The following is a 13147-nucleotide window of genomic DNA, read 5'->3' as shown; positions in this document are numbered from 1 at the left end:
CCAATGGAGAAAAACAAAATTTTTAAGCTAAGGTCAGTCCAAGACATCTGTGTCCATTCTTAGCAATAAGATGCAACCTAGTACTTGAAATTCTACCCACATCAATAAAGAGAGGAAGTGAAATATTTAAATAAGAAAAGAAGTTAAACTCTTTGCAGATAACATGATGGCATATATATACACACACACACAAACATATGTATATGTAGCTATACTTATGTCAATATATAACTACATCTATATATATACACATATGTATATACAAATATATGATTAATGTAATAAAGTAGCACTGTAGCACTGTCTTCCCATTGTTCATCGATTTGCTCGAGCAGGCTCAGTAACATCTCCATTGTGAGACTTGTTGTTACTGTGTTTGGCATATCGAATACGTCATGGGTATCTTGCCAGACGTTGCCGTGTGGGTGGGATACTCTCGGTAGCTTGCCATGCTCTCCGAGGGGGGCAGAGAAATCAGACTTGGGTGGCTGGGTCAGTCACATGCAAGGCAAACACCCTATCTGCTGTGCTATCACTCCAGCCCATGCAATAAAGTAGGTTTACAAAATCAAAATTGGTTGCTATTCTATATGAAAGAAACACACTAGAAGAGTAAAAATGAAGAAAAAATTCCATTCAATCACAAAAAAATTAAGTGCCAACTTAGGAAACTTATCAAAAATGCTGAGAAACATATCCATAGATAACTATGTTATTTTTGAAAAAATATAAGACACCATGAAATGAAAAAATATTCTGTTTGTGGATTGGAAAAATCATTATTAAAGTTATCCTCCTGCCTAAAATATGCCAATTCAATGCAATACCTATAAAATTTACAAATCTATTTTCAAAATATAGGGTAAACATTACAAAAATTTTATGATGCCAAAAAGATATTTCAGACAAAAAGAATCCTTTGAAAAAAATATGATCAAGGATATTAGTACTTTGGTAGTTGTTGTGATTTGGTAACATGTATTTAGAATAGCTGTGAAATTATATGCTTAAATATAATACTACACATAGTAGTATTAAAAAAAAGGATAACTCAATAAAAAGCGAACAAAAAATGAACCAAATCAAATATAAACTTATAAAATTTTAAAAGTACATGGCATACGTACACAATGGAATATTATCCTGTTATAAGAAAATATGAGAATTTTCTTTTGGCTATAGCATGAAAGGAATGTGAATGGAGAATCTTGTGCTAAGCAAATATGCCAAGATGCAAAACCAATGAAGCATTGCAGAATCATGACGCAACAACAAATTATCACTTAAACTCTGACCAGATATCTGATTATAATAAGATGTTTGGGGTGGTCTGAAAGGGTGAAGGACAGGTCCAATGTATCATAGTTGAGTGTTATACTTGACTACCGTACTTGAGAGGTACGAATAGAAAATTTATGCTCATAAAGCATATAAACTTTTGTAAGCTTTGAAACAAATTGATTAGGATAAAATACCCTTGAAAAAATATTTAAATTTCATAGCATATTCAAAATGCTTAAAAATACAGATGGAGAAGAGAAAAGAATAACGATGGTGTATTTTTAAAGATGATGATTTTAAATACTGGACAAAATGGAAATTTTCTTAGGCTGACACAGAAAAAAAGGAAGAATCACATTACTAAAATTAGAGAAGAGTGAGTGGCATCTCGATAGACTTTGCAGAAGAACAAAGAATTATAAAGGAAAACTTGTATAACATTGGTTTGTTCTTGCTCCTTCTGCAGGGAGCTTAGGCTTACTAAGTTACTCCCTCAACAGTGTCCCTGAAGCACACCCGATTCTATTAGGCACTAATAACCCTATATTGCTTTTATCTTTCCTTTATGTCATTTGCATAGTTTAGCAATGTCCTTTTTGTATAGACACAGGAAGACAGTTCATACTGTGCTTTTGTAACGTAGGCGTTAATTAACTCCAAATAATATTTACTCCTTGTTGGGGAACAGTTTTTCCCCAATGTGCCCAGACACATTGTGAACATGGTCCGGGCAAACTCGGGGAGTGGGATGGATGTGCAGAGAAACCATTCTAGGAGACACCTGATGTGCAGAGAAACCATTCTAGGAGACAATATATATATATATATATATATATATATATATATATACATATATATATATAGGCTCTAGACTCAGGAATTATTCCTGGCAGTGCTTGGGGGGACAAAATGCAATACTGGGAATCAAACCTGGGTTGCCTGCGTGCAAGGCAAACGCCCTACCTGCTATGCTATCTTTAAATCCCCGGCCATTCACTTTATTGCCAAATACACACAGGGACGATGTCTCTTTTGCCAAGGAATCGAAAATCAGATGGGCTGGATACGTAATGAGATTTGGAGATGACGGCTGGACTAGAGCCATTACCGACTGGATTCCATGGGATGTCAAAAGATTGCATGGCCACCCACCTATGAGATGGTCAGACTAGACTTTTTCGTCAAGACCCTGAACCATCGGTTTGAAGCTGTTCATGTTCCTAGAATGAGCAGATGCCATTGGGCTACATTAACACACGACAGGAACAAATGGAGACATTACTGGTGCCCGCTCGAGCGAATAGATGAGTAATGGGATGTCAAGTGATCAAGTGACACACATATTTTATAGAGGCTCTTGGCTTAAGAGGATGGTCCAGTCACATAAAGTTTAGCGTTAGTGGCCTATCACCTTTCCATCTCTGCTCTGCCCTGGCACAATCCCAATTAGAGCTAGATGCTGCAGTTAGGAATGACTTGCTAAATGTAGGTGACAATTCGTGGGGGGTTGGGTGAGACTCAAGACCTGATACCTGGTGCTTATAAAATGTGCCCAGACATTCCCTACTGGGTCATTATGCAGGGACAGTTCTTATCTGCTATACAGGGAACAGATCTTATCTTCTCTGGTGCCTGTTACCATGCTCGAAAATCCTGGGCATCTGCCTTATTTACCTGACTTAAGCCTCAGTTGCTCTTACTTCCTAACACCCCAAAAGGAGGGTTCCAGTGAGGGAGAAGGATGGATCGGGGGCAAGCTGTAAGTTACCCTAGCATCTACAGGGGACAAGTTGAGCGTCATAAATATAGTAAGTTAAGAGCACAGTCATGGAACAAATTCTGTCATGACCCAAAAAGAAGTAACTGAATAAGGACCCTGCTGGGGTTAGGAAAGACTAACCTGGCATGAGGACTGTAGTCTGGGATATATAGCGAGATGTCCCCAGGAAGAGCCAACCTTAAGCTTAATATGTATCTTTCTGTGTCCATACAAAATGACTAGAACTATTAGTAAGAAATAAATTTAATATGACTGGACACATAATGAGATTTGGAGCTGACCTCTTAACTAGAGCCATTACTGACTGGATTCCACAGGATATCAAAAGATTTTGTGACCTACGAGATGGTCAGACTTCTTCGTCAAGACTCTGAACAATTGGTTTGAGATTCTTCGTGTTCCTAGAATAAGCAGACACCATTGGGCTACACTAGCACGCAACAGGAATGAGTTGAGATGTTACAGGCGCCCGCTCGAGCAAATTGATGAGTAACGGGATGTCAAGTGATCAAGTGAAATTTATTATGGTTGTTTACATGGGTTACTAGCTGAGAAGAGGAGAAAGCAATATACCCTACATGAAATCCTGCCCTTGAATGGATCTCCTAGTAATCTGGAGTGTTGAACCCTCAGATGAGATTTTTTCCTTGAGTTAATCTCCTAGAATTTCCTCAGAGAGATTTTACCTCTGTTTGTTGTTAACACATTGTTCAACCCCACCTATGTGTACCCCCATTCTTTATAATTTCTATATAACAGTGCTGTAAAGAGGGATAAAGGAAAAGAAAGTATTATGCCTTAAGGGGAGAGGTAGAATTATGTTAGGGAGGAGATAAACTGTCTACCAACCAGCCTGCGTCCCATTTTCTCCATTACCCGGGTCCTTCGTCCATATGTTTCCATGGACCAGCACTGAATGTACAGGCTTCATTGAAACTCACAGAAAACTATTTTTAAAAAAATACTAGACAGTTGTAAGGAATGATGAACTCAAGCAATTTGTGGCAACATGGAAGAAACTGGAAAATACCATATTAAGCGAAGTAATCCAGAAGAAGAAGGATAAACACAGGAAACCACTTATATGTAGACAATCAATGTTTTAAGGGGGGGGGCTGATTGTTCAACCTGAGTGTAGGGAGAAGAAAGAAAGAAAGAGTAGAGGGGAGGAAGAGAAGAAAAGATGAGAAGCAATGGGGGCGAGCTCAGGAAGAAGGGGGCGCAGATATAGGAATATAGGAGGAAACCTGAAGGGAAGTTGACGCTGGTGATGGGATTGATGCTACAATGCCTGAAATTTAATTATGAATAACTTCAAACATCACAGTGCTTCAGTTGAAAAATGTGGAAAAGTAGTTACTGTCCTGTCACTGTCCTCCTGTTGTTCATCAATTTGCTCAAATGGGCCTAGTAATGTCTCAATTGTAGATTTGTTTTTACTGTGTTTGGCATATCGAATACGTCCCCGGGGAATTTGTCAGTCTTTGCCGTGTGGGCAAGATACTCTCGGTAGCTTGCCAGGCTCTCCAAGAGGGGCGGAGAAATTGAACTCAGGTCGGCTGTGTTGACCACGTGCAAGGCAAACGCCCTACCTACTGTGCTAAACAAAAAACTGTATTCCAATAATGTTATCAAGAGACAAATTCCAGGAGAGATCAAAAAGAAAAAAATTACTAAAACTGACTAGGAAATCAAAAACAAAACCAGAAACACAAAACCATTTCAATTGATTAAACTTAAACAACACCAAAAGAAATGAAGAATTGAATTCAAGAACCCTGGGAATAGCTTTCTTAGGTACCCAAGTCTTTCTAAGAACTGCTGGGTATAGCCCTGGTGGCTGACGTAACCCTCAGATCTATGAGACAGCATGGCCAAGCTGGGTATTACCAGGACATATCCCTTAACCCTGCTAAGGAGGTCCCAATTTTAAGAAAAAAAGCAAAGGAACTGATGTCAATTCTTTAAATTTTTTATTGAATTATTGCTGAGGTCACATGTTTACAACAGTGCCAACTGCCAGGCACACCCTCCACTTTTTGAATCATCTCTTTGACCTCAGGGGATTGATCCTGACATTTTCTTTGGTTGCTAGGAAATGACTAAGAGAAGGAAATTATTTTCCACATTTTCACAGCTCCTGCCCAGAAATGTCTGTCAAGTTTTAACAACAACAAAAAAACTTGGCTTCGAAGAGGGCAAAGATGTTGGAGAGAATGTGGTAAGCTGGAAGTAACTTCAGAATCCTAGTTGGATCCCCTGACTTTGTCTGCCCCCCCCCACCCAGAATTTCCCTGTTACCCACAGCATGACAGGGTCAAGTGGTACCATATCTCTGTCCAAGCACCAGACTGTCAGGTTCACACTGGTGGCTCAAGAATCCCTGGGAATGTCCCCCAGGGTCCAAGCATTGCTGGAGAGATTTCCCAGCTAGAAAAAAATCTTTTACCAGAAACCCTTTAGATTTGCAGATAAAGTGGAGTGTGTCTGTAAATTAAATTATCCACAAAGTAATGTATCACTCACTCTGACAGTCTGAATCTGTGACTTTACCTTTTGGAAAATATGCTGGTTGCTGAGTAAATCTCTTTCCCTTCCTATCCAGTGTACTGTTTCTCAGTTGATTAGACCCTGAAGGGGTAACTGAAAGAGACTTTGGAATTTAAAGAACAAGTAAAGATTGATTTGTTAATTAAAAAGAAATTTCACACACACACACACACACACACAGGCAAACTTACTTTTAGGTAGTTTATCTGGTTATTTGTACCAAACTTGAAAATTAGAATCAATGACAATTCCTAACAAAATTTAGAAGAATACATTTATTTTCTCATTAATCAAAATCTTTGTCAAATACTTTTTGACAAAATCACATTTATTCATGATTTTAAAAAATGGAAGAAAGAAACACTGGCTTTTCCTATGAAGTCAGCATTATCCTGATAACCAAACCAGAGGAAGATACCACAAGTTATCTACACTACAAGCCAATGAGCCTCTGAACATAGATGAAAATATTCTCAACAAAATAGTAGTAGATGGGATTCAGAAACAATTTGATTATCTACCATTACTAAATTGAAATTTATCCTTGTAATAAAATGAACTATAGTAACAGGATAAATACAAAATGCACGATAGTCTCAGTATACCTAAAAAAGTTTTTGACAAAATCCAACATTTATTCATGATTTTTAAAAAAATCACTTAAATGTGGGTGAATGCAATGGCTGTCAACAGCAATGGATAAATGAAGGAATGGGGTCACAGGCTGGTTGGTAGTCAGTGGCCTTTTATTCAAGTCTCACAGCTTTAGTTATAGACAAATCATGAAGTGTAGGGTCAGGATTACAATGAATAGATGTAAAGTCCTTCCTTCAGAGGAAGTTCTACTAGAAGATTCACTCAAGGACAAAATCTCATCTGGGTGCTCAGAATTCTAGATTCTTGATAGGAGATCTGCCCAAGGGCAGAATTCCATCCGAGGCAATATTGCTTTCTCCTTTCCTTAGCTAAAAATCCATTTAAACAGTCATCTTAAATTTCCTTCTTAATAATATTTCTAGTCATTTTGTATGAACACAGTAAGAGATATATTAAGCTTAAAGATTGGCTCTTTCTGGGGAACATCTCTCTATGTACCCCAGACTATAGTCCTTAGGCCAGGTTAGTCTTTCCTAATCATAACAGGTTCCTTATTCAGTTACTTCTTTTTTGGGTCATGACAGAGTTTGTTCCATGACTGTGCTCTTAACTTATTATACATCTTATGGGACTTAGTCTGACCCTTTTCAATGCCAAGGTAGCATGTGGATTGCCTTGAGTTCATCCAGATCCCTCTCTGGGACCCTCCTTTTTGGGGGTCTTAGGAAGTAAGGACACCTGAGATTTAAATCAAGTAAATATGATGGATCCCCAGGAGTAAATATTATTTGGAGTCAATCTCTCTGTTCAATGAATCAATGACTGTGGCAATCACTCTCAACAAATTCATCAGAAGCACAATATTTGAGTGCCTCCAGATGGGTAAATGTGGAGATTTGGAAAGAACGCTGTGCTCTGGGACAGAATGGAAACTCTATGCTCGTTGTGATTGCCTTGCATATGGCCAACCCCAGTTTGATCCCTGGCATCCCATAGGTCCCCTGAGTACTGCCAGAAGTCATTCCTGAGCACAGAGCCGGGAGTCTCCCCTGAATATCACAAGGTGTGGCCCCAAAATAAAAAAAATAAGTGGGGCAGTCCCCATATCATAGGTATCTTTATATAGCCCTTAAGTGGAACGAAAATATAATTTTGGGAACTCAAAACTCAATTATTCTTTGCTTGAATGTTTTTGTTTTTGTCTTACTGATGCTATGGTATTTTTCAATTTGAAATTTTTATTTTTAGGCCCACTCAAAGGACAAAGCAAGAACACAATATTGTGTGGAAGATGTTGAAGACAATTCCAGATTTAACTGAAAAGATAAATTCTGAGCAATTGAAATCCCTTAGTATGAACATTTTTTCAGAAACCTGGATAAAAGGTAGCACAGGTAATGAATTAATCTGAAAGGTAATTTGGTGAGACAAAGTGCAGATAACTATATTGTATTCTTTTCATTAATACTTGTTATTTTATTTGATATGTTAGAAATTTATTTTGGGAATATTTTATTTTTAAGTGTTAAATAGTCAATAGCATTTAACATTTTAATGCATTTTTGAAGCTAGTGTATAAGCAGTGATATTTATATACATTGATCATGCACCAGATTTTCCCAGCAGGCCCATGAAAACATATTATTGGGTTCAATCTCTTAAGTTTCTATAGGTCTAGTTCTGTGATCATGTTTCCAATATAGTTCCAGGTAATGCTGCCATCATGCGCTGAAAACCACTTGTTGACATAACATTTAATAGCAGTCCAGCATTAGTTTTTATAGTTCTGACACCAAGTGATGAAAATGATTATTTGACTAATACAAGTACTGATCCAGTTACTGAAAAGAAATCTAGAGATACAATTTAGTTTCTTAGTTTCTAGATGCTTTACCAAGCATATGATAAAAATGTTAATTTATAAGACAATTTTTATAAGATATTAACATATCCACTGTCATATATCCTTACATCAGAACTACAACATTATCTTTTAATTTGGGGGGCCCTATTTAAAAATGTATTTAATTATTTTTGTGTCATAAATATCCCTCTTTTATTTCTGGCAGTAATGAAAGAAAATATTCTCTCTCAACACGTAAGAACCCCAAGGCACAAAATGTCATCAGATGGTTTGATTGCAATTGAATTTCAAACAAACTTTATCTTTATGATTAACTTCATTCTTTTCCCATTATGCCAGTTTCTATTTATTAAAAATGTGTTATAGTTTAGGTGATAGAATTATAAGGGTGTTTGAGTTTCTGGTACTGATGTACAAAGATACCACTTGTCCCATCTGACCAACAGCCCATAAGCCTTCCATCTCAATCCCATGTCCACTCTGATCCACTCTTCCTTCCCTCTCACACCCCATTATGTGTTTTTGACACTTATGTTTTTAGTGTATGCTTATGCCTCTCTTGGTACCATTCAATGTATTCTATTGGTTTTATAAAGTAGTATATTGGGATCATTGTATTTCAAAACTAACTGAGATTCTGGAGAATGTTGTTTGCAAATGATAATATATTTTTTTAAAGAATTTCTACTCAATCATTCTTTCTTTCTTATTTATTTATTTAATTATTTATTTTGCTTTCTGGGTCATACCCGGTGATGCACAGGGGTTACTCCTGGCTGTGCACTCAGGAATTACTCTTGGTGGTGCTTGGGGGACCATACGGGTTGCTGGGAATCAAATCTGAGTAGGCTGAGAACAAGGCAAATGCCCTTCCGCTGTGCAGTCACTCCAGCCCCTCAATTATTCTCTCTTACAACAAGTTTTATTCAACTTGGTGCCATGAAATGAAAATTAAATCTTGAATTTCTATTATACAGGGATTCCAACTCAGGGCCTTGCACATACAAGATATGTGCCACTACTTGAACCACATTCCTGGCCAGAAATAATGATTTTGAAAACGATATAAGAACAAACATTGAATATTAGTTTGCTATTACCTTGAAGACAGCAGTTAAAGATTTATTTGCTTTCTCATAAATCTCTAAAAACATACTTATTGTGAAAAATATATAGAAACAGCATAAATGCCCTTTAGTGGAAGACAGACTACATAGTCTGTGATGTAGCTATTCCATAGACTTCTGCCATGGATGAAATGTAGGAGACAAGTTGGAGAGAAATTATAGGAGGTAATTGTACCTGCCTTGCATGCAGCCAACTAGGCTTTTTTTTTCTTTTTGGGTCACACCCTGTGATGCATAGGGGTTACTCCTGGCTCATGCACTCAGGAATTACTCCAGGCAGTGCTCCATGGGCCTGGGTGCCGAGGATTGAACCAAGGTTGGCCATGTGCAAGGCAAATGCCCTCCCCGCTGTGCTATCACTCCAGCCCCCCAACTAGGCTTTGATACCTAGAACCACATATGATTCCCTGAGGACTTCTAGGCATTATCCCTGAACATAGAACCAGAAATATGGATGGAGCGATAGTACACTGGTAGGGCTTTTGCCTTGCATGCAGCTGAGGTGAGTATCCCATATGGCTGATCCTTGATATTCCACATGGTACCTGGAGCACCACCAGGAGTAATTCCTGAGTGCAGAGCCAGAAGTAATGCCTGAACATCACCATGTATGACCCAAAAAGCAAAACAAACAAAACCAGGAATGCTATGAGCACTGCCGCTTGTGTCCTGAAACAAACAAAAAATAAAAGGTGTATCTATACATTTATACATATTCACAAACTTATTACAATTGTAGGAAGTAATTAATATGCACACATAAATGCAAAAGCTTTTTAGAAATATTAAGTAAAACAATAATTACAGATTATGTTCACAATGCTTTCCTGTATATGAAATATTTATGAAAAATATGAAATCTCATAAGTATATAGAACACATAATGAAATATAAATAGGAATAGACCTAGGCAGGTGTTTCAAAATGTATATTCTAAAAATCCTCGATTTAAGGGAGAGAAATTGAGAGGAACTCAAGTAAAACAATTAACTTTCTTCTATATACATTTGTGACAAAATGTTCATACATAGTGTACATTCATTCATGAGTTTGTAATTATGCATGTGATTTTTAAAAGGTTATGGAACTGCAATTAGAAGCAAGCATTTTATTTTGTTTTCTTAATAACTCTGGTGATTAACTATTAAAATATGAACTTTCACTCCCTGACAAATATCAACCTCAATTTAATCATTTCTATTAAAGAAGGCATTCCAACTCACATTGCAATGAAGCATAGTTCTGAACACTTGAAAAAAATACCAAAGCCTGTGTTTATATCTACCTGTGTCAAAATCCTTCTCTTGAGTTTTTAAGACATCTAATTCTGACAGCTTAGATCGGTTTCACTATCAAAGCAGTCAACTCATTAAATATCTGACCTTTGTAAATCTCTTTGTTCATCCAACTTAAAAAACAAGCTCAACCAGGTGTCTTTCTCTCTCCCTTTTCTTTATGCATGCTTGACTTCCCCTCCCTCTGCTGTTATTTAAAGTATTCCCCCTAGAAGTCCCTCATCACCAGACTGCTGACTTTCAATCTGCTGTTGAGACTTTGATTTTTCTCGCCTGCAATTCCACACAGCTGTTTGTACCGTCTGGTCTCTTTCTGGTCACAAGTTCCTTGGAACTTCATTATTTAAAGAAGCTTCCTAATAAGTCTCTTACTCAGTTTTCTGAAAAGAAAACAAACAAACAAACAAAAACAAACCCAGAACATTAATAGGTATAACAATATTACTATTATAAGTATAGAAATACCATGCGAATATATTTTTTTCTGTGAAAATGGTACTAACACAGAATTACGATATATAAAGATAAACTTTAATTATATATAAAGATAATATATTATATATAATAATTATATATTAATTTTATATTGTATATAAATTTATGTACCTATTTATGTGCTAAATATTATATATAATATATAATATATTATCATTGCTGTATATAATTACTGTATATCTGTAATATATACTGCACTATTATTTATGTACTATGTATTAATATATTACCTTATTTATACACTACATGTCGGATAACAATTGATTTGTCCTTTCTCTCTTGCCAAAAGGAGCTTAGGTTTATCAGGTTACACCCATTACGGTGCTCCCGAGTCACTCCCATTCCTTCATTTATTTGTAACCACTTCTCTATGCTCTCTTCCCCAACCAGTTAATCAGCTTTTCCCTCTAATCAGAATCTGTTAATTTGTAAGGTCAGATCCTTCTAGGACACTGAACTTGTATTGTAAGTTAATATTGCCTTTCTCCTCTCCTTATGTCTTTTGAATAGTTTACTTTAAAGCAATGTCCTTTTTGTATAGATACAGGAAGACAGTTAATATTGTGCTTTGTAGTTTAGGATTTAATTGGCTTTGAATATTATTCACTCTCGGGCATCTGCTTTCTTGACTTAAGTCTCAGTTGCCCTTAGTTCCTAACACCCCAAAAGCAGGGTCCCGATAAAGGACTGAATGGACCCAGGGCAAGCTGTGAGCTACCCTGGCATCAAAATGGACCAGGCCAAAGTGCCACGATTCTTAACTATAAGTTGAGAGCTTGATCGTAGACAAGTGCTGTCATGATCTAAAAGTAACGACAAGACTAGGACCCTGCTAGGGAGAGAAAAGACTATCTGGCCTGAGCACTGTAGTCTGAGATTGAGATGGCCCTAGGAGAGCAATTCTATAAGCTTAATATATTTCTACTGTATCCATACAAAATGATTAATATTATGAATGCTTATATGTTTGTTGGACAAAGAGAGAAGAAACACACCCAGGGGATTCCGTTCTAGGGCGGGTCGTCCTGCTGAGAGAGTATCTGCCCTAGAAGCGGCTTTCTCCGAGGGAAAGAACTTTACCCCTGTTGATTGTGACGACACCTATGTGTAATTGTTACCCCAACTCCTCATGGTTTTGGGATTTAACGAGACTGTAAGAGTGGGTTGCCTATCTGCCTTACTATTGATCTGGTGTTGGGAAAGGTTTTCCCTCTTTTTTACTTGTATCACCTTTGCTGTTTTATTTTAAGTTCTCTGAGTTTTAGAGTATCTTTCTCTTAGCATTTCTTCATTTTATTTAACTCCTAACATTTGTGGTTATATCTCCAACACACTACATCTTTTCATTTAATAATTTTGTATATTTATTTTTAATGCTAAAAGTGTTCTAATAATCATTTAAAAAAACATTCCCTTAACATGCCCAACTTTACTTTCTGTTGTGCCTTAAATTTCACTTATGTATTATAAAACCAAATGAGCTAACTCTCATGAAAATAAAGCGGAATGTAGTTAAATCTTTCTTGAGATACATCTCATGAAAAATGTAGTATACATTTTTCATATACAAATGTAGTATACATTTTTCATATACAAATCACCATAATCTTAAAAGCACACTCTTGCAGAAGAAATTAAAAGTGTTTAGACCTACTGTAAAGACCACAGCTACCATAGAGTCATATTCAGCCTTGAAGAATATTCACTGATCCTAAAGTGAATAAACTTTCACTGGTTACTGAAGTGTTCCTTTGAGGTCATGAAGATTGACTCTTGGAAGTTAGCCGTGAATCTTTTTCCACCTCTGTATGCATTGAGAATACGCAATTCATTTTTGCCTTTTCCTATCCAAGACATGATTTGTCAGCTTGTTTTAAATTAAAAAAAATAAAGAAAAATAAAACAGGGTTGGTTGGGGCTGGAGTGATAGCACAGCGGGTAGGGAGTTTGCTTGTAGGCGACTGACCCAGGTTTGATTCCCAGCATCGCGTATGGTCCCTCAGCACCGCCAGGAGCAACCCCTGAGTATTGCTGGGTGTGACCCCTCTCCCCTCAAAAAAAAAAAAACAGGTTTTGGGAAAATTAATGCAACACAAAGGATGATGACTGCCATCACAGAACAGTACAGAAGTCTTTAGCCTTAGTATTGTTTTTCTAT

General features: G+C 36.9%; 1 protein-coding gene across 1 annotated transcript in view; it reads left to right on the top strand.

The window, feature by feature from the left end:
* The window catches only part of CNBD1 (cyclic nucleotide binding domain containing 1), a 400318-nt gene that overhangs the window by 172505 nt on the left and 214666 nt on the right, over nt 1–13147 (top strand). The window contains exon 5 of the mRNA XM_056112619.1: nt 7457–7602. Within this exon, the coding sequence (XP_055968594.1) occupies nt 7457–7602 (146 nt within the window). The remainder of the gene's footprint in view (nt 1–7456; nt 7603–13147) is intronic.

This window comes from Sorex fumeus, unplaced genomic scaffold (genome assembly GCF_029834395.1).
Source record: "Sorex fumeus unplaced genomic scaffold, SorFum_2.1 ptg000002l, whole genome shotgun sequence".
NCBI lineage: Eukaryota > Metazoa > Chordata > Mammalia > Eulipotyphla > Soricidae > Sorex > Sorex fumeus.
Note: the sequence above shows the minus strand (reverse complement) of the source record. Positions and strands in the feature narration are given on the sequence as shown.